General features: G+C 35.1%; 2 protein-coding genes across 4 annotated transcripts in view; both read right to left on the bottom strand.

Annotated features, from left to right (window-relative positions):
- Nucleotides 1-394: 394 nt before the first annotated feature.
- On the bottom strand, nucleotides 395-2,996 carry LOC136810219 (uncharacterized). Of its 2 annotated transcripts, XM_067066790.1 has the most exons (3): nucleotides 1,984-2,996; nucleotides 1,243-1,434; nucleotides 395-1,069 (listed from the first exon to the last, which is right to left on the bottom strand). In XM_067066790.1, exons 1-3 carry the CDS (start codon nucleotides 2,830-2,832, stop codon nucleotides 1,058-1,060), a joined length of 1,053 nt encoding a protein of 350 aa, XP_066922891.1. In that variant the 5' UTR covers nucleotides 2,833-2,996; the 3' UTR covers nucleotides 395-1,057. The 2 variants fall into 2 exon arrangements, with proteins under 2 accessions (XP_066922891.1, XP_066922890.1); XM_067066789.1 differs by having other exon boundaries at nucleotides 395-1,434.
- Nucleotides 2,997-17,172: 14,176 nt separating this feature from the next.
- LOC136810218 (uncharacterized) overlaps nucleotides 17,173-27,998 on the bottom strand; it is a 36,073-nt gene continuing 25,247 nt past the window's right edge. Inside the window, exons 1-2 of one of the 2 annotated variants that reach the window (XM_067066788.1) lie at nucleotides 25,043-25,603; nucleotides 17,173-17,720 (exon numbers count right to left, since the gene is read on the bottom strand). In XM_067066788.1, the coding sequence (XP_066922889.1) occupies nucleotides 17,227-17,720; nucleotides 25,043-25,115 (567 nt within the window). In that variant the 5' untranslated portion in view covers nucleotides 25,116-25,603 and the 3' untranslated portion in view covers nucleotides 17,173-17,226. Of the gene's footprint in view, nucleotides 17,721-25,042; nucleotides 25,604-27,998 lie in introns of those variants that run through there. The other variant, XR_010847075.1, reaches the window with a different exon arrangement.

The raw sequence follows: 27,998 nt of genomic DNA, 5'->3' as shown, positions 1-27,998 counted from the left end.
CTAGGTATACTCAAAGTGAAAAATAATCATCATTTTATTAAGATAATCCTCCTAAAGATATAGTTCGAAAGTTATAGTCGAGAGTATTCCCCCGATGAGAAAAGAAGCCCTGAAACTTCATTTTCCAGTCAAAGAGGCGCTCAAAGAAGATAATTATTTTTAAAACCGTGACTGTATCCCGGTGAGTATGTGTGAGCAATAAAGGTCTCTTTTTCATACCCTCGAAGGTCCTTCGAAGGAGTACAAAAACAATTAAAAAGCAAGGGTTCCAAAATTACCAAAACAAAAAATCAACGGACTAAAATTTGAAATTTTTGGCTGAAATTTCAGGGAACTAGTCTCTTTAATGGTGGCAAAATTGCCGCAAAATTGTCAAAAAATTAACAAAATGTTATGTAATATTTTATTTTTAATGCATTAATTTCAACTGAACTACAAGACCTCAAGGTAAATTCTTTTATACATTCCTGTCTCACAGCCCCAGTGGAACTTTTTCCCACAGCAGGGATAAAAGTTTCTTTTGAAATCCCAATGGGGTTGGAAATTATTATTCCAAATATTGTTCTAAGGTCAAAACATCCAGTGGGAATGGTTTTGAAATGCAATTTTAAGACATTAAAATTTGAATGGGGATGAAATCAAAGTCAATTTCCCAGTGGGCTGAAATTCCAGGATATTTTCCCACTGCGGACGAAATGTTTTCCAATTTTCCAGTGGGGCTGGGGTCCCAGCGGGTCTGTGACACAGGTGTGTATGTTTAAGTCCTCAAGGTAAATCTTTTTATGGGTCTCAATTACAGATAGATTCGCATATCCTCTAAATTTGTGAGTAGGATTGAGAAAACCGATCATTGTCCAACAATGGATTCCCTTCATCGTTTATTCTACATCTACTACTTTGATTTACACGTGTGTAATCATGTTGGCATCTTGTCATCTTGTAATACATTGTGTAGAAATGCAGGACAATATGGCAAGAGAAGCCAATACCCATTGGTGCGCCAGTTGCAAACAATATCTGAGTCAATGTTTGGTAATCTGCCTCTTCAATCAACTCCTCAACATAATATCTGTATTCACAGATAATTAAATTAATAAGTAAAGCCAGCGAACTGAGCATTAGAAATGGAATCAAAAAGTATAGTATTTTTCTCTTCAGAAAAGTTTCCTTGTTGGCATACATCACATGAACTTTCTGGAAGATATAGATTTGGAAGATTTGGATGATTGGAAAATGACAAACCTTGATCGTTGTCCATGTCAAATATGGATACCGTTTTGCATCTCCTGATTTAGCCATAATTGACCACTTCCACGTTGACACAGCGCTACAAATCCAAAACATAACACCAACAAGCCCCATTAATGTCATAAGGTATTGGATACCCACGTTTTCTTCCCTCTTTTCTCCATCTTCATCCTTGATTGACCGAGTCTGCATAAAGATACAATGAAAAGTAATCAATAATTTTATTATACACCCCTTCGACCGTAGCCGCCAATTGCCACCCGGACATTTTTTGTCCGTTTTACCACCCTAAAACAGTCCTAGTCTTTTTTTCGCACCTAAAGACAAAAGAAAAAAGTGTAAAAAAAGGATTGTTACGAGTTTAGAATGGTAAAACGGACAAAAAAAATGCCCGCGCGGCGATTGACGGCTACGGTCGAAAAGGTGTATTGTCATTTGAGCTTTTATAGAGCAGAAATTTCTTTTGCCAACTATTATAGTTGACCGACGCTGAATTTTGTCAATGAATATTTTCTACCAAAGGGTTTTTGAAAAATTTATCATGTTGTATACAAGTTTAAAATTCGATTATTTAACTGACTTGGGGGGGGGGCTGGGTGTCAGAAGTATTTTGGCAACTTGGTACTTATTTATATTTGTCCTAAATTCAAGAAAATGAAGATAGAAGGCGAATCTAAAATTTCCAAAAATTTCTTAACCTAGAATTTTTTAAAGGATATTGTCATAACGGCATACCTCCAATAACAGCCAAACACCAGCAATTAAAAAGGACCATGCAGCCAAACATCCAAAAATGTTTGCCCAAGGACCCACAACGCTTGCCTCCTTGAAGTAAACAAAAGCATTCAAAATCTGTAACAATACGAGTACTAAACCGATTATGATTCCTGAACCTTTCAACCTCTTAATAGATGTTGTAAATCGTTGATAGTCTCGAAACCATGGATGAACTATCTTGATTGATGCTTCTTCCCGTATATGATCAAGACCGCTTATTCTTTCATAATTCTCACCGCGTTCTATCATTTTGTCAATCTCCAAAGCATGCTCCACAAACAGGATACAACAAATCAAGCGATAGTCAACAATCAAAGCTGTATAGGTTCTGGCAAAAATCGTATAAAAACCTTCATGAAACATGTTTTCCATATACTTTTCCTGTTGGCGGTCTTTGGTCACTTTGATTGACTCTATCCAAAATATGAAATTGATTAAAGCAATAGCTTTGTAGTACCATGATGCACCGCGAAATGATTTTTTGTCTGGGACAGAATCAGTTAATATGAAATAGTAGACGATGATTTGAAAGAATTTTTGGCAAGCAGATGATGCAAAGTAGGTACGTTTCCTTATATTGCCACCATCAGAGAATGCACCAATGAAATACAAAAGCTCCTGTGAAACAACAACTCCGGTTATTCCAAGAATGAATGGAAGCAGGTGCGAATCGTGACTCTCCTTTTTAATGAAATATTCCGGCTGGGTAAAAAATGTCAAACAGCCCAAAATTATATAAATTGTTGATGTCCATAAAAAAAATATAGCCAGTATATGATAAACATGATCATCTTTGATAAGACACATGCTTAGAAAGGATAGAATGCCCACGAAGATGAACACGAAGCTGGACCATTGTGGACTATTCAAGCACGTAATTTTTTCCTTACAGTAAAAGTAGCAACAAGCAATAATACCCAAGAGAAGAATTCCCGATCCAGATAAAACAGAAAAAGTGATCGCTATGTCTGTGTTAATGTGACGAAGGGAAGTTAGGCGATTGGGGTCACCCTTTAGTTATTGAGGGGACCTCTCAGATCACTTATCTGTTCCTTCGATCAGGGTATCCCTTATTGGGGATATGTCTATGGACACGTAGTAAAGGTACGCTAATAGATTTCAATCAACATCAATTCTGTTTCTCCAATTAAGCAATAAATATCAAATAAGCGTAACATAAATAACATCAAATAACTTAGTAACTCTGGCATGTAATTAACGATAGTTCTCTTTCAAGTCCTTCTCCTTCAAGTTCTCCTTTTCAAGTCCGTGAAGTCCTTCTCCTTTAAGTTCTCCTTTTCAAGTCCTTTTCATTCGAGCTCTCCTTTCCAAGTCTTCTTTCTTCGAGCTCTTTCTCCCAAGTCCTTGATTTCTTTCCTTTTCTCGCTCATGTTTGCTCGCCCTATTCAGGGGTCTGGGCTCGAGGGCCTGAGCCCCACTCTATTGATTTCTATTCATCTTTCAGTTCATTAATATCGTGTTGGCTCAGTCCCAGTCTCTGCTTGCATTATTCATCAATGATTAGTTTACTAGCTTCACATCTCCGACGTTCGACAAGTGACGTCCTCGTCACTTCAAAAAAAAATCGAGATCGTGGTTTTGCTTACTTCTTTCTCTCAGGAATCATTAACTTTTTAATGTTTTTGCTTTCGTGCTGATGATTGGTGCAATTAAGTGCTCAATTGTGGTTGTTTACTTATCGAGTTTCCACAACTGTTTAATTGTTTATTCTTCTCTGGATTTTAGTTCGTACACTGATATGACTTCACATCCTCATTGTTTGACAAGTGACGTTCTCGTCACTAAATTAAAACATTACATAATCGGTGTATTCTGGACTGCATGTCAAGTTTTCATCTTCGCAGGTCTTCGAGTTGTTTTCAACTTTGATGTCGGTCCTTTATATATCAAATTTTACGAATAATTAACAATTTCTAATGCTGAAATATTTTATTTGAAAATAACTAAATTACAAATTATCGTCTGATTCATAAATATTACATAAACTCAATTCACCTCTTAAAAATTTCATAAAATCAATAAACTATTTGTCCAATTTCATTTTCTCTTTTAACATTTCAGTCTTTAGGTAATTGTTAGTTTCATTCGGTAACCATATCTGCATTCTATTCGACATCTCGGAATTTATTCAACAATTTCTCTGGGCTAAATTTTGTCTTGGTTGTAGTCGGTACTGTCCTTCTCAGCGTACGCAATTTTGACTCGATATAACTTCTTTTTTTTTTTTTTGGTTTGGTGCTCTGTGCAGTTCTTTAAATATTCGTGTTTCATTAAATAACAACTTTATCAAGCATGGTTAAGTATTGAGTACTCAACACAATGAACGAAGTTTATTTTTGTTTCTGGGATAAATTTGTTGTTTTTCAGAAATTCTTTTCTTGTACTCGTAGATCTTTCGGTTGTGCCATTGGTTTTTCTGGTCGTATATTTTATCATCGTTGAGAATTCTCTCACTGATTTCTGGTTGCTGCTGGCTCTTCACTTGGTATTGTATTGTAAGATTTATCAACGATATGATATTCATAATCAGGATGTACAACGTTGGTAAGATTATTTTCAGTAGCAGACTCAGTTGTATCTTGTTTCTGCTTCGATTTATCTGGTATTTTCGGCATTTCAGTTGAAACCTCATACATTCTGTCGACTGTTTTGTGGATATTTGAACACTCTCGTATGATTTCGGAATATTCTTCGGGTATTCAATATTCTTGGACGGCTCTTGAACACTACAACATGGACTTTTAATACTCTCGGTTGGCTTCTTCATAATATCGGACGGTTTTTCGATAATATCGGTCGGCTTTTCAACAACTTCGGACGGCTTTTTGACAATTTCGGTTGACTTTTTAACAATCTCTGACGGCTTTTGACAATCTCGGACGGCTTTTTAACAATCTTGAACGGCTTTACAATATTCCCGGACTGGTTTATTCTGGAAGACTTTTCAACATTCTTGCACAGTGTTTTCTTAATTTCTGACAAATGCTGTGAATTATTTGGTGGCTGATGGATAACCTTGGAGGGGGTTCGAATAATTCTAGATGAATGTTGAATCATTTCTTGCGATTTCTTTAGCGGAAGATGGCATATCTTTGGAGATAGGTTTGTAATCTTTGACAACGGGTGAAGTTTCGACGGTTCATAAACAATTTCGCTCGGCGAGTGAAACTTCGGTGGTTGTTGATATGTTATACGTGGTCGGCGAATAATTTTTGGTGGTCGGTAATGAACTTTCGGTGGTGAGTGAGCTTCGATAATGATAGGTGGCGGATGAAACTTTGGTGGTTGTGTAAATGTCTTGCGTGGTTGGCGAATAATTGTCGGTGGTCGGTAGGTAATATTCGGTGGTGGGTAAATTTTTGAGGATTCTCGAGGTTTCTGGTCTCTTACCAGCGTTCGCGTTGAAGTGTAGCGGCGTCCATCTAAGGAGATTCTTCTATTTTGTTGAGGAGGTCTGTTCCGTTGTCGCTTGAGATTCTTGATTTTGGCTTGCATTCTTTCGATCTCTCTCATTCCGTCTGTTGATGATGCAAATTTTGGTCGGCCAAGCGTATTGATTGTTTGAGGCGTTATCATTCGTAACTTTTGTTCGATCACCTCGGATACTTGTTCATCGAGATCTCTTTCACCGGCGTACTCATTTAATGACACTCGTCTTGGCGTTGCACTGGAAGATTGGACATTACACGCGCCAGCTGCTAATTTGTCGATCTTTTCGTTCAGCTCTTTTAGCAGTTTGGTGGAGTTCACATTGTAATTCGGCTTGATCGCGTTCTCTAATCTGATGTAAGCCACTGCTTCATTGAAGGTTTTGAATCTCTTTAAAATGATTGATATTCGTAAATCCTCATTCAGTCCGGCGATGAGTGAGTCCAATTTCTGCTCATTGCTGTAATTTAATTGATACACTAGTTCTTCGAGTTTTTCAAGGTAGATATCTAGTGATGAACATTCCTCTTGTTTGAGTTTGGCTAGTTCAGCTTTCTTTAACATTCTGATATCAGACGACCAGAAGTAGTTCAGCAACATCTCTTTTATCAGCTTGTATGAAGGCTTCACGTCTGCTGGTAGCGCTCTGTAATAGTGCATCGCGTGACCTTGCAAGCCATATCTTGTTAGAATGTTCAGACGTTCTTTGGAGCTCCATTTGCCAATGGTTGCTATACTCTCGAAACTTTCGAAATAGCTTTTGATATTTTCATTACTGGTTCCATTGAATTGTGGTATATCGTCCAAAGTCATTTGGATTACGTTCATCATTGCTTAATTGTTTTTCGCTTTCATCGACACTGTCGTTTTAGCGAGTTGCATGTTGAATGATTTATAGGTCGTCGAAATGTGTTACCTCTAGATGCTGTATTCCTCTTGCCTAGTTTCCTTTACTTATTTATCTTTCGATTCAAATCACAAAATCGAAATCAAAATTTACTGCACAATGTTAGGTATTATTTTACTTGAATCAATTGTAACCAATGCTTGGATTGTAACCAATGCTTGGTTACGGCAAAGAATCACTGCGTTCAAGTTTGTTGAATAATTGATACCGAGAGTTTGACGTTAAACTTCTCTTCTCGTTGAACTTTAAATAATTGATTTTGTGTAAAACTCTCGTTTTGATAGTTTTTAATACTTTCTGATGTAAAATCACTTTTGTCCTTTTCAAAATAACGTGTCCTTAATCGCGAAATCAACCAAACTTCCAATCAACAATAGTTCAGTTTCTGTGGTGTAATCTTTTATTGTTCTTGTTCCTTGGTGTAATGTAGCTCTCTCCTTTTGGATCTCTGATTCTTGCGAAGCGAGTTCTTCTGGTCTCGGTAGAACCTCCAGTGTGACGAAGGGAATTTATGTCTTTTTCCAATTATTATCAAGAAATGTAAGATATAATGACATCAAATAACTTAGTAACTCTGGCATGTAATTAACGATAGTTCTCTTTCAAGTCCTTCTCCTTCAAGTTCTCCTTTTCAAGTCCGTGAAGTCCTTCTCCTTTAAGTTCTCCTTTTCAAGTCCTTTTCATTCGAGCTCTCCTTTCCAAGTCTTCTTTCTTCGAGCTCTTTCTCCCAAGTCCTTGATTTCTTTCCTTTTCTCGCTCATGTTTGCTCGCCCTATTCAGGGGTCTGGGCTCGAGGGCCTGAGCCCCACTCTATTGATTTCTATTCATCTTTCAGTTCATTAATATCGTGTTGGCTCAGTCCCAGTCTCTGCTTGCATTATTCATCAATGATTAGTTTACTAGCTTCACATTAACATCAACACAATCCTTAATTGTCCAGTGAGTCGTTCCATTGGTACAATTCATATTTGGTGAAACGTTGTATGTTTTTTCGTCTCCCTACGTCGTTGTTGTTGTTTTCCAAAATAGATATATGTATGTTTGAAAAGATAGAGATGCTTATATAGCAGCTTAAGGATTCTTGGAAAAAGAATTTTGTACTTTACAAGTATAATGTTTGTTATGAACAGGGAAAATTGAAATTGACGGCTCTGCGGCTTTAAAATGACATTAAAAGGTTGATCAAAAATATTTTCAAGTGTTGTTATGAACGGGAAAATTGAAATTAATAGTTCTGCGACATTATACTATAGATGCGACTTTTCAAATTAAAAGGTTGAGTAAGAATATGATTTTAATGCTAAAAGTGATAGTTTGAACCCAAATTTTACGCATTGACGCACTTATTTTTCGAGACTCACAAATTTTTCTTGAATTTCACAAAACCCGATTTTTAAGAAAATCGGGAAATCTTTCGGGAAAGCATTTGAGTATCGGAAAATTTGCATACAATCAGTGGAAAGAGAGATCTTTCGCGTATTCACACAAAAATAGCGCAGATCCACGCATTCACGCAATCAAAAAGTGTATTTTCACGTTCATGCAAGTTTCTTCAATTTTCACACACTCACGCAACCGAAAAAGTCCATTCATGTATTCACGCAACCAGAAAGGCCCATTCACGCATTCACGCAAACCACTGGGGGGCCATATCATACCACAGACAACCAAATCATACCATATTAATATACCTTTCCTACATTCCTGCAATTGATACACGCTTCTGCTTTTTTATAAGAATGGTGTAAATCCATTTCATCATGGATATTCTTAACTTTTTTGGAAAAATCATCCTAAAATATTCTTACAGCAGGTTAGGATCCTAATTCAGACTAGATTTAAAAGTTAGTACATACGTTTAAATAATAAAGCTTTACAGGTTTGCAGGCCACCGTGAAGACACATGGGCCTCTATAAACCGCTCGTACTTTTTACAATGATCTTTTCGAAATAGAGTTTTTTTCGCGGGCTCCCCCGGACTTTCCATTTTGTGTTGTCTTCCTTGATTTTAGCATTCATTTTTTCAGCTTCCTTACACCATTCTTTAATTATCTGTCTTTCATTTTTGGTCAAATCCTCTGTCACTCGGTAAGGAAAGCCTTTTTCTTTTGTTATTGCTTGCAACACTGTGTTCTTGTCCTCTTCGTTCGTAAATGTGACTTTGATTGGTTGATCTGGTAAAGTTGCAGTTCTGTACAAAGATAATGGGCTAAACGGTGGCACTTCCTGCATTGTAGGGCATCTTTTAGTGCGTTTTCTTCATTTGTGATGCACTTTGACGGGCTGCAAAAGTAGTTTATTGATGGTGATTTTTTATTATTTTCTTGAATTTTTTCTGCCATCTTTAAAGCATAAAATGGCATTTTTGTGAAAGGAGTAAGCCTTACTTTGGGGTAATTGACAATTTATAATTGAAAATGCTCTAAAAATGACATTCTTAGCTTGAGTATTAAAAATGATGGTGATATTCTTAGCATTATTCTTAATTTTTGATCATTTTCATCTTGGACATTCTTATAAAGTGTACTCTTATTAAAAAAAGCGTGTAACAGCAGTTTAGCTGCGTCAGGCTTACATTAAAAACTAGCTGTATTGTGAAATGGTTGTGAAGCAAGTGATACAGATTCAACTTCGATTTGTAAGTTGCTAGCAAAATAAGAGGCACTCTTAACACCCACATATAGACGAAGACTTTTTAGGAGTTAATTTAGTTGTATTTTTCATTTAAAATTATCTCTAACTAATCGTACAGGTGCTTTTCCCAAATACGTTTAGTAGTTTCTTACGGTAGATCCGAACTTTACTCTGCTATCCTTACAAAATGGTACCGGCGTATTTAACGAGAATCAACTATTGAATTATTCATTCAGCTACCGGGGGCTAGGCTAAGCCGCCCCCCCCCCCAAGAGTGGTTTTTCATGAAATGGAGTATTTTACCATTAAATTTTGCCTTCATTCGAATTATTTTAGTTTTTTGAGTGTGTTTATAGCCAATCTAAGAGCTCTAGATTTCAAAATTTCCCCCTCGGGCCAAACCATGGTTGGCCCTCACGCACGGTGTCACTGAACTTATGCACCTCAATTCAGAATGCTTCCTACAGCACTGTAAGAAACAAAGAAACGGTAAAATCGTCTCAAGATACGACTAATTGGTAAACTTTAAGGATGCTCTTACCTTTGAAAGAATAAAAAAATTGTTTAAGATCATTTTTCATTGTTAAGGAAGCCCTACCCCAGGGACCACTTATAACTTTTTGATAGACTGGATGGCACTGATGTGTGTGGCCCGGCGTAATTTGGCAGGCTTCGTATTTTGGTTTTGCCTGAGGAGGTAGCAAATACATGCCACTAGATCCAGTCCCTTTTTGGAGAAAAACAAACAGAAAACCATGTCTCTATTCATACTGGGCTTTTAGGGGTGGTTCAAAACTAGGGAGGTTTCTCCTGTACCAACCCTTAACTTAACGATCCTTGTCACATAAGGTAACTTTTGACAAAAAATTAGTTAATGAAGTCGGTCATCATATCTAAAGTTAGCAAAAACCGAAAGTTTCCTTTGTTTTTAAATAGCTATTGTATTCTAACCAAAGCTTTAGAAAGAAGTTCCCTGAGTCTAAAATGCTTATTTTATCCTAAATATTCAATAAATTACGGTTTAAACGATATATTTGACATTAGAAATAAATTTTTATTGGAAATGTGTTAATTTTTGTAACACCTTACTGTCAGAAATGTCATCATGCGTAAGGTGTGAAAAATTTTAGGTGTTGAATTCTTTTTATTTTGAAGCTGAATAAAAGTTAGGAATTTACAGAAAATTTCATGCCAAAAGCTGTATTATTTCAGGAGCTATTAACACTAGTTTCACCCCCGAACAGAACCCCCCTCCCCCTAGTACGAATAGGGTTAAAGCTATCCTGTCTATAATTATACAAGCAAACAAATAAGAATATAGATATAGAATAGAGATTTTTTCCATGACACCGTAACAAGAAGGACACTACATGAACATCATATACATAACACACCATTACTATTTTAACATAAAACGGGTGTTCGCAATGCATTTCATGCTCCTCAAAATTTTACAAATCTCTAATGACTTATAAACAACACTAATATGGCATAAATAAGACGCAAAAAAACTCCCTGAAAACAAAGGGTGACACAATCCCAAGTGTCTAATTAATAACGTTTATCTAATTAAGGTTTATCAAAACAATATCAGTAGCCGTCACATTTGTCTGTACACAGACCCATCTACGTCTAATTTCAAAATTCATTGCCGTAGAGGAACTACGCTACGATAATCGTGAGATACACTCTGGTACAGAGTACCGTCACATTCGGCAAATATAAATTTGCAAATAAGTTTGCCGACGTACACGCTTTTTTTTATAAAAACATTCAAAAAATTTGAAGCCTTGGGATGTTCTTAACTTGAGTTTTAGGCCTGAAAATGTTCTTAACATGTTCTTATTTTCACCATTTTTTGAGTGTTTTTGTCCGTTTTCCTATGAAATTCGGTGTTCTAGAGTCTGCAAAGCCTTAAAATGTTCTTAACTTTTTGGCCATTGAAGCCTTATGTTCTTGTATAGTTTGTTTTTATAAAAAAACGTGTACTTTCTACTGACAAGGTACGAACTTGTGTCTATAGCGGTTGAGATTAGGCTACTGCATTTGCCATTCTACAGATACGTGCTTCTTATAACACCCCTGTGTCAGAGACCCGGTGGACCCCCCACCCTGGTGGAAAAATATGCCAAAAAATCATCCCCGGGTGAAAAAATATCCTACAATTTCAACCCCACTGCGAAATTGCTCTATGATTTTATCCCCATTGAAAACTGAATGTAAAAAATTGCACTCCAAAACCATCCCCACTGGAATTTTCGAGCTGGAAACAATAGATTTTCTATCCCCATTGGCATTTTGATAGAAATTTTCATCCCCACTGAGAGAAAAAGTTCTACCGGGGGCAGTGAGACAGGGGTGTTATATACAGTAGACTCCCGGTTATTAAATATTTCCCGCTTTCCAAAAGGGAAATATTTATTAAAACGGGCTTTCTCCATAATTTCCCGTGTCAAAACGCCTTCCGTACGCCCTGACTGACGCCCGTTTTTATTTTCACAGCGAAAGATGCATCCAGTGAATTATAAGTAATGCATCATGATTCAAGTCGACTGATAAACTATATATATAATATATGTTACAAGTTCCTTACGGATTCTCAAGCCCAGTTATAATAAAACTATTACATGTTAGTAGCAGACCCGACTGGCAATTGTTATGTAGCAGGTTGAAACATGAGTATTTGCTGCTAGAAAGATGCAGTTTGTTTTCAAGTTAAAATCTTTAAAATAAATCAAACTGTGTGGGTTTCTTTACTTCCAAACAACCTACCAATAGTTTTGGAACACTCCATAATAAAGGGAGATGGCTGTTCTTGTGGATTGACTTTCTGGTTACCCCATATAAACACGATGTGACATGAAAGTGAAGAGACTTGTTGGTTTTTTGATTTGTTGGTTTTTGTTTGATTTCTTGACTCATATATCTCATGGCAAATGGGATAGCAAATGACTTTTCATGTATTGCTTGGCTTTACATATGATACATCTAACTTTGAACCCTCCAGAATGTTGAAAAAAGCATTTTATGAGATAAGTTTCGATTGTGATTGTAATTTTCATGGAAATTTTTAATCGACAGATTTGACTTGGCGTCAGTTTTGTTTGGTTGATAAATCTTTAGCTTTACCATGACCGTGGGATGATTTTCAATAAACTTTTGTTGTTATACACAGTTTTGTTTCCTACACATGATGACTCCAGCCATGATTGGTATCAGAATTTTGGAAAAAAAACATCTTACGACGACGAGAAATTGTTGATAGAAATTATATTGACTTATTTTTACAATTTTGGTGGTGTGGGTTTTGTTGTTGTTTACACCGTGGGATCCTGTTAGGGTATCTTGATTGTTGTTTGTTGGAATTGATTACCAAAAAAAAGAGAACCTTTTTTTGATAAATACTTTATTTTTTTCATGAACCGTGTGGATGGTTGACATCTTTCTCTAGTCTTGTAAACCAATGCAGTGTCTGTTTTCAAATCTTGAATTCTCTATACCTACTGAACTGAATTGAAGCTCTGACTAGCTCTGTTTAAAGCTATTTAAATGCTTTAAAACTTTGAGGCATATTCTTTTCTTTGTTGCTATTAAAGATAGATTTTTACTTTGTCCTAATGTAAATTTATTGTAAAGTTTTAGTTTTTGAGTTTAGTTCATCTGCAGTAGTATTTTTTCAGTAATCCTTAAATCTTGTGAATAAAGTAACATTTAACCAGACTTATTGCCCTCATTATATTCAAATTTTTATTTTTTTTAGGACTGATGAGTACATATTTTTAAATACCAAAACAAAGCAAACAACATGCCAGTTCTTTCTGGACAAATATATATGTATACTTTATTATGTGTGCTTTGATTTCTATTTTAATCAACCCTCTCAACTGCTGATCTTTCAACTATCATTTAGGAGTATAGAATGGGCTTTCATAGTACCATTTTCTCTAAGTATTTTTTACCACTTGCGTGGATTAAAATATTATTTTCTCACGATAAAAGCTCACCCTCAATAGGGTGACACGACATTTGTAGAGTTGTTGAACAACTTAAGACTTGGAATTGTAACTTGTAACTCTCACCTTGCTTTCTTTTACTAAGGCTAATTATCCCTTTTTATATATGTCAATAATGACCTTCATTTTTAAGGAAATATTTAGTCGCAATTTTGCGATTCTTGTTCGAAACTCCAAGGGGGATAAGCATGGGTGGTTTTAGACCTGTCAAAATTATCAGGGGAAGAGATTTGTAATTGTAATTTCAATTAACGAGCGTTGCACTTCTTCGCATGTTTCCGACGTACTTGCTTTATTGTCTTAAAGTCACCAGTGATTTGAATTTACTTCGAATAACGGGGAGTTTGAATAACTGAAAAATTCATTTTCACGCCAGATTTTCAACTTTTCTCAAATAATTGAGGCATTGTGGTTCATTTGGGCGTATGTAATAAACACAAAGAATTTTTACTTTTTGAAGAAAGAACTAACTTTGGAGATAATAGGGATTGTGGATTCCCTGTTTGCTTAAATTCTCTGGACCGAAGGGGAATATTGAACTTTTTGAAAAAATTTGAAGTGTGAAAATAGCCATGAGAAAAAGTGTTTTTTTTAGTGTATGTATTGTTTTGTTTCATTACAAGGAGTGTTTTTATGACGTGAGGAGGATGTTGTACATTTTTCTAAGAGATTTCAGAATTTTTGCTAAGGCTTGTTTCAGTATTATAACCTGTTTTAACTTGTTATTGTTTCAATTTTAGATTAATAAAACTGATGATAGAATGACGAAGTTGTTGGCTTCAAATGGGCCATTCCATTTTATATCCATTCAGCGAAGGGGGGAGGGTGGTGGACGAACATTTCCAGAGTGTAATCCGGGTTGTTTTTCCATTTTTCTAAGGGGGTAAAAAGTTATTCTAAAATTTCCAGGGAGTCAAAGACTGATTTTACTTCGTCCACCCTTATAGTGAGGTCGGGTAGCACATAAAAACGTAAGAATACTTCAGATGGTGATTAAAGCATGAAATTTGGCACAAATGATCCTTAGAGGGTCTGAAACTTAATTTTAAACAGTAACACCAAATTTTGCCACCTGGCCACCTGCCAGATGACGTCATCAGGTAGCTGGGCCAAAAAACATTTTTTTTAAAATATTCAAAATCTGATGGTTCCAGCGGAAAGAGCATGAAATGCTGATAAAAATTGAGGTATAAAACATGCCTTGAAAATCTTCCTATCAAAAGTTATGGAGGTTGAAAGTTTTTTGATGACGTCATCATAAGCCTATCCAGGCAAAACTTAAAAACCTCGTAATTTTGGTACAAATTGACCAAATTTCATGTTTTATACATGAATTCATATCAAAATTCATTGCTTTTTCCGATTCCGATGTTCAAATTGAATTAAAAGCTTTAAATCCTACAAAATACTAAAACTTAGATTTTGAGCTTTACAAGGCAAATCAACGCAGCGTTCTCCCTTCAGGAGCACAGTGTACAACCAACTATTTTTTTTGGATGTTTTAAGCCTTCCTATGTTGTTTAGACCCAAGCATCAGATGGAACTTCAAATTTTGACATGGATTCATGTTTAAAACACTAAATTTGGTCAACTAGTTCCGTTATTACGGGATTTTAGGTTTTGCCTGGAAAGGCTTATGATGACGTCATCACAAAACTTTAAACCTTCATAACTTTTGATAGGAAGATTTTGAAGGCATGTTTTATACCTCGATTTTCATCAGCATTTCATGCTCTTTCCGCTGATACCATCAGATTTTAAATATTTTCAAAAAATTAAATTTTTGCTAAGCCACCTGATGACGTCATCTGACAGGTGGCCAGGTGGCAAAATTTGGTGTTACTGTTTAGAATTAAGTTTTAGACCCTCTAAGGATCATCTGTGCCAAATTTCATGCTTTAATCACCATCTGAAGTATTTTTGTGCTAACAGACCTCACTATTACTTTAAGGTACGAAAAGAATTTTTCCAAGGGTTTTTTGCAAATATTTTCCAGGGGGTATCACATTTTCAATAATTTCATTTTGACTTGAAAAGGTTCGTCCACCTCCCTGTATGTTTTTTTAGTAGAACAGCCCAATGTCACTTAAAAGTGTTTTAATCGCAGAAATTCAATGTCTCACTCGACGATCTCCAAATAAGAAAAGTTTTAATAACTGGGGGTAATTTAGCCTATAATTGGCCCCAAAGGGAATTATAGAAATCACTTTGAATAACTGAAAGTTCGAATAACTGAGAGTGTTTTTGCCTGCATTGGGTAAGCAGATTCAAGGGGAACGAATTATTCGAATAAGTGCAGGTTCGAATATCCGGGAGTCTATTGTACTTTCTACGGTTTGGAGAGGTCTGTGATTCAGAGTAGGAAGAGATTGCAATAGAACGAATTAGTGAAATCGATTTTTTGGATTTCGATCGAACACGAGCGTCAACTGTTCTTACAACCACGATATACGCAAAACGTGACTAAAGCCTGCCTAAAGAATATATTTTCTCAGATTTTTAGCATTTTCTCAGCACCTACTTATGCTATGTTAGAAAGTTATAAATAGTTGGAAAGATATTTCCAAGGAAAATAATCTGAAGGATGAGAAAATGAAAAATGAAGAAGAAAAATGAAAAGAAATAAAAAGGAAGACTTTTTTATTGTTTTAAAAGTCATGACATCAGGCTATTTAGAAAATTTAAACCTTGCAGATTTCGAACCTGTGTTCAGATTTTTTGCAATCCCCCCCCCCGCAGAGGTTCAATACTTTTTTTTAAATTGTAATATTTTGCTTCGGGTATGAATCTATGTTGAATTTGGATGCTAACCTAATATGACAATATTAGGATGAGTTTTCTCCAAAGAAGAATATCCATGATTAAAATGAGAAAAACACCATTCTTATACACCCCCTTCTCACAGACCCACTGGGACCCCGTTCCCAGAAAATTTTTGTACATGGAGGGTAGAGGATATTCTGGAAATTTTATCCAGGGGGTAGTGAAAATCTGCTTGATTTGCCTTGTTTTAGGGGCAAACTTGCTCTGTTTGAGGGTGATTTTGAATGCCCGGGGGGTCAACTGATGCTTGTTCGTGGAGTGGGGCCGTTGTCCGGTGGAGGTGGGAGGGGGTCAAAATTCACAATGTCCGCCGGGGGGTAAATTTCCAAAAAAAGAAAGGGGTGCTCTTTAATAAAAGGAAAGTCATTCAACAAATTTTATTAATAAACATTCTAAAAATTGTCGTCCAATCTTTTTATCTTACTTATAGAAATAATTATCTTTAAATAAAATTTACAAATAATAATTCAATTTGTCAGTTCATATTTTCATTCGTCAAAAATGTCATATTTTTCCTCCTCCTATTCACTTGAAAATTGCCAGATCCATTCCCCATTGAAATTAAGAGAAGATCAAAATAGGAAAATACCGAATATGTGAAGGTACTACCTTCTGTCAAAAAGGGTTTTCCATTTTATTATTATGAAATTAAAAAAAATTATTTGGTTAATTGAAAAAAACTCTAAAAAACCCTTTTTTGAAAACAATTTTTGAAGTTTGTTAAAGTCACATAGCAAAATTATCTACTCTTGTGTGCTGTATGGGTTGTCATTTTGCAATTTTTGGAAAAAAATCACCCCATATCACTTTATAATGACCCCCCCATTTTATGACCTTTATGCTACGAAGTGCCAAAATTGGCCAAAAACCTTCATTTTCCTAGGAATTTTTAGCAAAATCAGGTCAATAGCACTTAATTATGACACCCCCATTTTGTTGATTTTTATCTGGAGAACCCACCCCCTACAATTAAGCACACAAGAGTAGCTGTGTTTTGTTAAAAAAAGTGACTATAATAAACAAAACATCCAAAGAATATACATTCCAAAATTGTAAATAATTTCAATCCAACAGCTTTCTTGCGAATAACAAGATGTCAAATGTTTTCTATTTATGAGATAGGTTGTCTGTCCGTCTGTCTTGATAGCTGGTTCATAAAACACCATGAGACTTTTTTTCTTAATCAAAAGTTTCTTGTTTTTCATCTTCTATGTTTCTTTGTAATCTTAAGATATTTTTATTTTCATTTTTGATAGTCGTCGTTTTTCAACCTTCCATTAAAGTAGTCTCGCACGAGAGTCTCTAATTCAACGTTTGCGCATTTAAAAATGCATAAAACCACCGAAAATCTAGCACTACAAGTTTTCATTCAAACTAGACTCTGTGATCTTGCAAAGAGTTCACATCTAAGGCTACAACACGATGGAATTCATACGTGGACCTCCTTTGTTGACGATTTGAGCGGACGCACATATACACCCTTCCAACAAGGATGATAGCCACAAGTAATAAAAATCCACCTCCTAATAGAGGAAGTTTATCATAACTGGTCGAGTTGACTTCATGCGTAATCTTTTGTGAAGCAATGACTTTCTTTTTTCCATAATCTTCAGGTACGGTTGGCCCAGTAATGTTTATAGACTTAGGACGTTTGGCACAAATAATTGCACGAGCCGTTTTATTAACATTTTCTATTTCTTTACAACAACCGTCACTTTGGAGGGGCTTCCATTCGTCGCACCCACATCCATAAGCTGAGAAACGGAATCTTAAACGGTTGCGTGCTTTGAGTACATAATTACATCGGACACAATAGTGAGTTCCATTCACGAAGGGACCAGCATCTACAATGCTTGTGCACCATTTCGCTAAAAGAGAAGAAGAGAAAATCATTGGTTGATATAAAATTTGAGTTGTTTGGTATTCAGGGCTTTTTCAACCTCGTCCCCGTGTATTCCAGGCTTTATTTACGTTGCTTATTGACGCCAGAGAATACCCTGGTGTTGGCTGATGCGAGAGAGGAGAACTTCTCAAAACAATACGTCATAAAAATATCTGACGTTACAAAGTTACACTGCAGTGCAACGACTTCAAAATCAAAGAACAAATAAAGTCTGACATTTTGTTTTTGGATTACGTAATCTTTCACGTGCAAAAAACTAGCGCAAAAATTATCTAGCGCTACCAGTAAGCATAAAAAAGCTGATAATACGCAGGGAACGAGATGGGGCTTTTTAAAAAAACAAGCAATACCACCTATCGATCTTTAAATCGTGAAGAGAATGGGTTCGAGTAACCAGGAAGGAAAGACGGCAAAAATGAAGTCGTTGCATTGGTATTCTCATAGTCAAAGAATTTTCGATGTCATTTTCATCAGTTTTAAATCCATTATCATTCCCCTCAAAAGTCGACCGCAATGTTAACCCTTTAACGACCATTGACGAGATATCTCATCATCGCGTTCCGTGCCAAACAAGATTATGACGAGATGATTCGTCTTCAGTCTTTATGACACGGTTCGTTAAAAAGCAGCGGTATTTTAAGAACAGTAATTTTAAAAAGCCACGGTATTTTGGGCACGGAAAAATAAAAAGACGCAGTCGTTAAAGGGTTAAGGGTTATCAAAACGGATGTGCAACAACGTATGTCGTCGAAGGGACTGGGTCGGTGTAATATACGTGCAGTTGAGTCTCCACAGCTCGAAATCGCTCAGGGAATTAAAGTTTATTCGAGTAATGGAGAAACTGAGTTAAAGAGAATCTTTTAACTGAGAAAGAAAACTTGTCGATTTATATAGGTTCGAGTAGAAGGGAGTCGTTAATAATGCGTGTAATACAGTAGTATATGCGTCATATGATAATACGATTATTGTTACGTGATTTAGTTTGTATAAACGACTGGAAGAATCCGTTGTTCCGGCCTTATAGAATCCCCGGCTAGCTACGCAGAAACTTGCGTTGCGAGAAAACAATTTATCGAGCAACAATCAAAACAAAATTAACTCAAATGAAAAACTTTTAACACACAAATCCACACATATTTTTTGTTCAAGAATTTTATTTGAGCGGCAAAAAATTATAATTGCAATATTGACACTTTTCTTTTGTTTAGAGTTAGTGTACAAAGGTTTCTAGACGACTAAAATTGTTCCGTCTATTACTTTTTGCTTTACCGTCATTCTTCTAATTTAATCCGTCCTCTAATTAGTACGAATTAATTATTTTGGCAAAATGAAATAATTTATCTAACTTTAATTATTAGTACGAGTCCATGATCACGAATTTCTGATTTTCCTCTAATTTAGTACGATAAAGGTCAAATTTTCCTCTAATTATAGTACGAATAGTAAAAATAAACGATTTTTTTTTGTTTCAAAGACACTTTCTTTTTTAAAAAAACATGAAAAAATTTTATCTAATCTAATTTACAAATCAAATGGATCGTCTTCAGTCAGATCGTCTCCACTGTCTAGGATGATACCAGCTGATTTCATTTTCAAAACGGTCAATGCAAAACTTTACAGTCAAATGAGAGAGAAAGTTCTCAAGGAACTGGAAACTTTTGAAGAAAAGAGAAAAGTTGGTCAAAATAAGAGTTTGAAAAAGAAAGAAAAAATAAATAAAAAGTACCAAAAAGTGTGTTTTTAATTTTTCAACCCCTAATTTAATACGATTTGATATCTCTTTTACTCTAATTATTAGAGTACGACAATCAACGTCAATTTCCAAGGTATTTTATTTCCTCTTATTATTAGTACGACCCCTTCAAAATAATTATTTTTTCCGGAGGATTAAATTAGAAGAATGACGGTATTTCTACTATGTATGTCTGAACTAGTCGTCTAGCTTGCTAGACTAAGGTTCGAGCTATGGAGACTCCTTTCTGGAAAACATTAAATGGCTTGATAGGAAATTTACTCTGAAAAATGGTTATGAAAAATGTATAACAGATTTCCTTAAAGGACCTTAAAGAAAATGATTTCAAATGGAGTTAAAATAGAACAGCTATATCCAAGCAAGCGAAAATAGTTGACGCGTCTCATCAAAGACAGCAGACAAAAAATTGAAAAAAAAATGCCAAAAAGGTATTTCGCAAAAATGTCGTTCTCCGAAAACAAACTTTTCTTGCAAATAGACTTTTTCATAAATTACGTCACGAACATCACTTGCCTCGTATTCAAACAATTACCATGGTGGTTATGTCCCTTGAGACATTAAACTATTTTTTATGAATAGAAAGTAGTTTTAATAAAATCCGCTGGGAGTTGATTACCATGGCAATAAGTTCAAAACGAGGTAAGTGATGTTCGTGACGTAATTCTGTTCATTACTAGATCTCTGAAAAGCCAACTGCGCCGTTAGAGTTGAAAGGTGTATCCAAAAAAACTGATAACGCAAGAACATTTGCGTTTGGAACAAGAATTTGTTGTGCAGACAGACTCTCTGCATTCCAAAAGCTGCATGAGACTTTGAGTCGTAAATCAAAATTTCGGATGATTTCAGAACAACTTGTCAGTAAGATAAACAAACATGACAGAGAACTCGCTGTTGGACACATTTTACGCAAAGAAGAAAATTCAATAAGGTATTTTTTGTTGTAGATGGGATTTTTAACATTTCTATTTTTTTATATCTATGCATATTACAATCAGAGTAATAACCCTGGGGTAGACCTGGCAAGGAACACTTTTGGCAGAGAAATCAAAAAATGATTCCTTTTCAAAATTCCTTGACAAAGCCACAAGCTTTCCAAAGCAGATATTGGTCGGTTAAACCATAAATCAATGATCCAAATCGATGTAATCTTTGGAAACCTAACCTCAAATCAAATGATCATAATTATAATTGTGCCACCCAAACTGCACCAAACCCATCATTAAAACCTGCCATTAAAATTGCAACATTTATAATTTTTGACGCGATAGGTTAGTTGAGGAACCCAAAGTCTTGATAAAGACACTTTGAAAATTCAGAATGAAAATCACTTTATATTTCATGCAAGGAATAAAAGATTCTTTTTCGGGTCTGGTATTATTTGCTTGAATAATGGAATGGTAAGCTTCAAATTAAAGTCTGTCCAGATATAATTGGCAATTACTAAAAACGGGGGTTATGTTATCTTTTTTGAACAGTGCAATTAAAAGTTGGAAAATGTTAAGTGTTGGTGCATTGGTATTATTGGTATCATTGATTATTTCGAAACGAAGTGAAATCATATGCAATATAATTGTTTTTATTGAAAGGATAAGCATGAACTTATATTGCCTTTGTTATTTTTAAGTCATTAAAGAACTTTGCTAATTCCCAAAACACTAAACACAGTTTGGCTATGAGGTCATTAAAGAGATTGTAAAATGTGTTATGATCGAAAAACTGTTTCATCAATCGTATCACTACCCCCGTTTTTAGTAATAAGTTGGAGATTTGATATTTCACAGAAAAGTGCTACCAAGGGGTATTTCGGGTCCTATATCTTCCGAAGGACTCTTTTGTTTGCCTTGAAATTTAACAAACTTCTTAACCTAAGGTTGAACTACCACTGGTGTAAAAATGAACGTTATAGCATAAGTAGAAAAAAAGCTCAATTTTTACAATCGCAAAATAAACCGCTAAAAATCGCAAATTTTTCAAACAAAAATACATTTAAATATAGCACTTTTGATTCTCTAAAACAAGCAAAAAAAAATTTCATAATTATATTTGACTATCAAAAGTTACAGGCATTCTTGTTTCCACTGCCAATTATATCTGGACAGACTTTTAAATAACACACGTGAATGCCCGGGACGCACTGAACTTGACGGCCAACGGGGAGGTGCCGCTGGAATCTGAAAAGAGGACCCTGTCAGATATCTCTAGGGTCTGAAAAAGGGACCCTGACTAGCGGCACGTCCCCGTACCCAATTTTGTCTTAGTCCCCCCCCCAGGGAGTGAATGACAAGAGAAAAGCTCATCAATATCTTATCTTAAAGCATCAGGCTTGACTAAGCAGTGAGTTGTTTAGGCTAAGTTTAAGCTAGAAATAACTGTTTTTTTAAGAGTAATAACAAGATTAACATGAGAAAATATAGAAGTTTTATATGAATTTAATATATATTAAAACCTAACTTAAGACAAATGGAACTTTAACAAAGGGTTTTTTAAATACAGGATCTTGATAGATTTTGGGAGGTTCTTGAATTAAATAGATAAATGCAATTTGTTTACAAATAGGGATGATAATGATGTCATCATGCCTTGTGCCTTGTGCAAACATTATCTACTACAGACTATGGTTCTAGAATGGAATGCATAGATGCGCCATAAATACATTGACGTCAAACAGTATGGTCCTCGAATCGTACGATGGAAAATGGATATTTAAATGTTGACAATTTCATCAAATTCGGTCTCAAAAGTTTTTTAATTATAAAATATCAGAAGAAAAGGAAAAGTGAGGAGACCGGGAGATGTATAGTAATTCATTGTGAATAACTTAATTCATGTTTTCACAAATTAAAACAAAGCAACATTCGAAAAAGTTCTCTTGAAAAATTAACGTGCAAAAAGAGAATAATATTTTGGCATTGTATGGCAAAACATGTGATGAGTTAATGGGAAAAAGTTGAGGATAAAATTCCTCGTACTTTAAATTTTTTTTGTGAAATAGAAGAAAAATATGCCCGCAGAGATTTTTTGCGCTTCCAATTCTTGCAAATAATTTGTTTAACCTATTTTAAAGGATTTGAAAATCCAATCAAAATATTTGGCTTTAGTATGAAATAACATAGCTGTATGAAAGGATTAAAAAGGAACTGAGAGCTTTAATAACTTTATTAAAATGAGGGACAAATAATTGTAGAAGCTTGAATGAAATAAAAAATAGAATCCACTGCTTTTTAACGTCCACTTACTTTAGAAGTTAATCTCCAAATTAAATCAAAATGCAAGTACTAGACAGACCTTAGCAACACAAAATAGATGCATTGATATACGATATTTAAAAAGGCGTTACTAGCTTGCGTTGGGTGAGGTCGAAAATAAAACAAAACATGGCTAAGTCGGGAACTCAAAAACTCTTTTATCAAACCAAAATATCAGGAAAAGGATCATTCAGAGCTTTGTTAAAATCGATCCAACAAAAGGTTTCAGCAATAAGGGAAACGCAACTCTAAAAATTATAAAATCTCCATCGGAAATCCGTACCGCTTTTGCTGTGAGGTGCTCAAATGTATTACGCAAGCAAGACGACCACCAATAAGAACTATCCATTTAAACACCAAAAAGATCCCCCTTTAAAAAAAAATTACAAACAAAATCAAAGCTAATTCACTTGCGAAAAAAGGATTTCCAAAGTAGGAAGTTCTAAACCACAGTTTAACAATACGTATAAGACATATTAGGGTCAGGAAATATTATCTAAATATTATTGCGGCTAGATTTGTCTTACGGGCCTGCTTCCTTTGCCGGCAAACTTCAGATGTTAAGAACTGTGGTTAAAAACCACTCAATAAGAATGGCTTCAGGAATTAAAAGGAGAAATTCTTTTCAACACCTTTACCGGTACGACATGTTTATTCTATAGCTTTGTTTAAATGATATTGACCGACGATCGAGTAACGTAGCTTTTACTCATACTTTATGTAAAACTTTTTTACAAGCATCGATGTGTTTCATACTTTAACAAATGTAAAGGTATTTGACCATGCAACCACCATGAGTGTAGTCTTTTAGGGAAGAGAAATCATGAAAATATAACAGTTGGTTTTTTCAGTTGCGATTTCTAAAAAGTTCCTACGACTACTTAAGGCTTGAGGACACGAGAATATTTTTTCGCGGTGATGCAATGCAACATGCTGTATCCTAGCAGCATAAGACAAAAAGTGTGGTTTCTTTTTTGTTTCATGGGACCAAAAGTGAGGGAAATACCCAAAAGGCACGCTGATTTTGTCCCTGGGACAATGGAGCAAAATTGATTCGAATCTATTTTGCTCCATTGTCCCATGGACAAAAGTGAGATTTCACTTTTATTGGTAGAAAGAAAAATGGAGTGGAAACACAAGAAAGCGTTTCAGGTTGGTGGGATGGAGCATGTTGCATTGCACCAATGCGAAAAAAGCTTTTCGTGTCCCCAAGCCTTTACAACTATCTTTTTTTTTCAATCTAGAAGTTGCGACGAAATTTCCTTTACATTTATAATAATTGATTATGAATTCAAAATATCTATAAAAAGATTTGAAAATAAACCATTGGATGTCAGCAGGTCCTCAACATGACCTAGCATCAAAACGGAAAAAAAAGATTGAAATGTTTCGCAATGCGGTAATGAATCTCATTGTAAATGAAGATAAACTTCATTCATAAGAAAATCACAGCACTAGTATGAGAACCTTTTGACCTCGGCTCAATGCAGCCCACACGTATACACCACATCAATGAATCATCATCTTGCGACCGTAGCATGAAGGTAGAGCATCCAGCTACGGTGTGCAAGGTTGTGGGTTCGATCCCCAGCCGGGTCATACCAAAGATTCCCAAAATGGTACTTGATGCCTCTCTGCTTGATGCTCAGCAATTAAAGAGACGGATCAAGGGTAAGTGGGGAAATCCAGGGAAAGGAGTGGCGCCCTCCCCTACCTTCGGGTAGACAGCTATACGAAAAGGGAGCCTTCGGGTCGCCCTCGACTGCGGTCGCAAACTTACTTACATCAATGAAAATGATAAAAAATGATTGGTTCCTTATCGCTCAGTCAGGTAAAAAAATCGATTTGCAAGTTTTTTTTCATTTTATGAAGTGTGTCAGTTCAAATCCTTTGCTTTCTTCCAATGAAAGGGAAGACCTTAAATTTTCAAGGGATCATCAATAACAAACAAAAGAGGAGTAAAGAAAAAGAAAAAAAAAGAAAGAAATTTATATAAAGATAAACTTTTGATATGTTTTAACAAAGCAACACAAAGTTTGTTTTTTCTTGAATTTGATAAGAAGAACTAAAGGAAAAACGAAAATAAAGTTTTGTGCAATTTAGGAGTATCACATTGTTTAGTAAAAACACATTAAAGTCTCTTCGAAAACCTAAAGTATCAGTTTTTATCATACGGGAGGCATTTAAACAGCATCAGACAAAGGAGGAAAATCTTAAAAGTGTAACATTATAACACGACAAAAATAAATTATGATATAACGATGTGATGTAATGTGATGATGAACTTACTTTTATCACTTTGATTTCCTTCAACACAATAAAAAATTGAAACGATGCCAAAAATCAACCAATACAACTCCATTATTTACGGGTGGATATGTTTAAGTTAGATAAGTCTAGCAAGAAGCCTCAATTCCAAAGCAAAATATCTGCAACTGAGCAGAGTTGATGCTTTTCTTTTTGCAAAGATTTAAAATGTTGGTACGACAAGGTCGAGAAGCGATGACGACTATATAAATATCTCGTGTTTCATAAAACCTTGCAAAGTAAACCGACAGAATAGAAAAATATCCAGGGGCGATTTATTTTTGAATTGAAACTCAGTCAGTCAGTCAGCCTTCACACAAGAATCAAATCTCTCTTTCTTTATGTTCATTTAATCTATTAAGTGTCCTATTGAATGTGCGTCGATCTCTTTTGAAAGAACGCCTTGCTATACAAACATCCAGCTCCCAGTAGCAGTGAAATTAAATAATATCCTCTAGCAGTGTACTGTCTGCTCTGTATACTCTGAGATCTCATGTGCAACTTTTTGTCGATCGTCGTCTGAAATCTCTTTTCTCCACTATTTGTTTAAGAATGTATCAAACGTTTGATAAACAATACGCGACTGACGACGGCAGGAAATCAATAAACACACAACAAATTAGCAAAAAACAATGTTGTAAGCGGACAAGCTTTTGGTTCACTATTTCAAAAATATTCAAGCCTTTTTGGTACACTGTTATTGCATAACTTACACACGTCTGCTCAAATGAACTACACCTTTTTGAATCAATATCTTGTTCGTAAACGATGTGACCTCTTGCCGGCTCGTTAAAAGGACATTAAACAGATTTGAAACAAATTTAACGTTTTTAAATAGTTTTAGCACCGGCTAGTCTTTGGTTGATATTAAATCGAAATTAATTAATCATACCCACAGACCTCCTTACAATACCATTAATTGGCAAGAAATGTAAAATACTTTACCATTAATGTAACCATAGTAATTATCAAAAAAAACCTTATTAAAGAGATTTAGAAATTAATGGCATATGGACCACTACTAGATGCTATATAACTTTTCTTGGAACTTTTAAAAATTTTCCAGCAAAATAATTTATAAAAGAACATTTTTCAAATATTTGCCTGAAGCTCAGGAGGATCAAAGCTGAGTGCATAAACAACACAATGATAATAACTGCAGTATTCTAGAGTATTCAAGTATTGGCTGCGCCCTACCGTGACAATTAGTGAGTCTATTCAGCCAATTGATGTTGTTGATTTTCTCTGATATTAAAAGTAACTAATGATTGATTATTCTGATGGCATTATTTTCTCATTTCTCATTCATGCCTAACCTTATATAATTATTACATACAAGCCTAACCTTATATAATTATTACATATGTAATTAGTCATATATAATTAATTTATTCGATCATTGAAGCTGACTTAAAAAGAGAATAATATAAAGCGAAGGGCGAGAGAAGGAATATTCAACTTTCTCAAGTAATGAAAAGCAAAACTTAAGACTTGCTCCGCCTTTAGAATGACAGATTAAACCTAGTGCTTTCTATATTTTTAAGGCGGTCGTTTCTGGCGTGTGTGTGAAAACCACACAGGCCACGCGTTTTGGATGGGTAATAAGTGTCTTCATTTAATATAACTTCGGAATCCCCTGGTATAATAAATCGCATTTTAATTCGATTGGTTCGATTGCCAATGGATTTCTGGTATATAAAGGCCGAGAATAGAAGCCCAAAGGCTATTTAATAGGCCCTTTACTATTTATACCTTAAGAGTCAAGCATGTTGTGAAATATTTCGTACAATAGATTACTTTACATCATTCGCATGACAAAGACCATTTGTTTGTTTATTTAGTCTGAAGACTCAGAAGAAACTTGGCCGACTTTTAGCATACAAATTAAGCAAACAGAGTAGTCAAATATTTTATATGATGCATGCTTTACATAGATGTAATCATCATAAGAGTTTGCAACTATGTAGTTGGTTGGAAAGATAATTTTAAGTGATTGAAACAAAGGAAAAAATAAGGCAATTACCGAGACATGGCTGATTTATTACCGTGTTTTAAATTTTGTTATTGGAGTTTACACAGTTAGTTAAATACTCTTTAATATATCAGTGACTGCGAACTGGTCAAATTCAAAAGAAAATTTAAGGGAATGACTGGGTCATACATACCTTTATGCTTATATCAAACTTAGATCAAAACGGTCAAAATATTGACAGAACAATGTTGCAATTGCTAATCCAGAGGTCAATGTTTTCGAGAAAATAAACTCAAAAACATCTCCTGTGTGGCTAGGAATATTTTTGTATTAACTCCTCGAGAGGAAAATGAAACAAATAGAGATTTAGACTAAAGACCTTTCAGTTTCGGAATGTCATCATGACAGTAAGGAAAACTGACTTGTTTTGGTGTCTGAAAAGCCTCTTAAAACCTCAGTTTTATAAACTAACGCTGCAGGTGGACCCGTTTTTACATTTTTAGAGACCATTACTTCTTTAAATATCTCCAGATTTTGTATGGGTTAAGTTTAGATCGTTCATTATCATCAAACTTCTAAAAAATGTCACAATGAACTAACCTAAACCTTGAGGTTTACTAATAGCGAATATCGGAAAGGACTTTCACCTTAAAATGGTTTCCAGACAAAATAGGAAATTCAACATGGAGTGCATTTACGTCAGAACAGCACTGTATGATCACAGTGACTGCAGAATACTGGGTTTGTGTTGTTAGAGAGTGGTAAAAACAGAACTATAAGAAATTTGAAGGATTCAATCTCAAAGAACTTGTAAGAGTAAGGGATTTTTGTTTATTAGTAATTCCAGTGTTTCTGTGTATGAAATAATTTAGCTAGATTCGAAAATGAAAATGCAAGGGAAGAAAAGGAGGAAGCTTTAAATTTACAAATTTCTTATACTATAGCTTTTTTGAAAAATTTTATTGA

This window comes from Clytia hemisphaerica, unplaced genomic scaffold, assembly GCF_902728285.1.
Source record: "Clytia hemisphaerica strain Z4C2 unplaced genomic scaffold, Clytia hemisphaerica genome assembly, whole genome shotgun sequence".
Classification (NCBI taxonomy): Eukaryota; Metazoa; Cnidaria; class Hydrozoa; order Leptothecata; family Clytiidae; genus Clytia; species Clytia hemisphaerica.
This window is presented reverse-complemented; position numbering and strand designations above follow the sequence as displayed.

Excerpts from the sequence above, each read along its gene's own strand:
- LOC136810219 (XM_067066789.1), bottom strand. The coding sequence starts at position 2,832 with ATGTGTCTTATCAAAGATGATCATGTTTATCATATACTGGCTATATTT. Across the intron at positions 1,435-1,983 it reads GTGTTTGGCTGTTATTGGAG|ACTCGGTCAATCAAGGATGA; the intron begins GTATGCCGTTAT and ends ATCTTTATGCAG.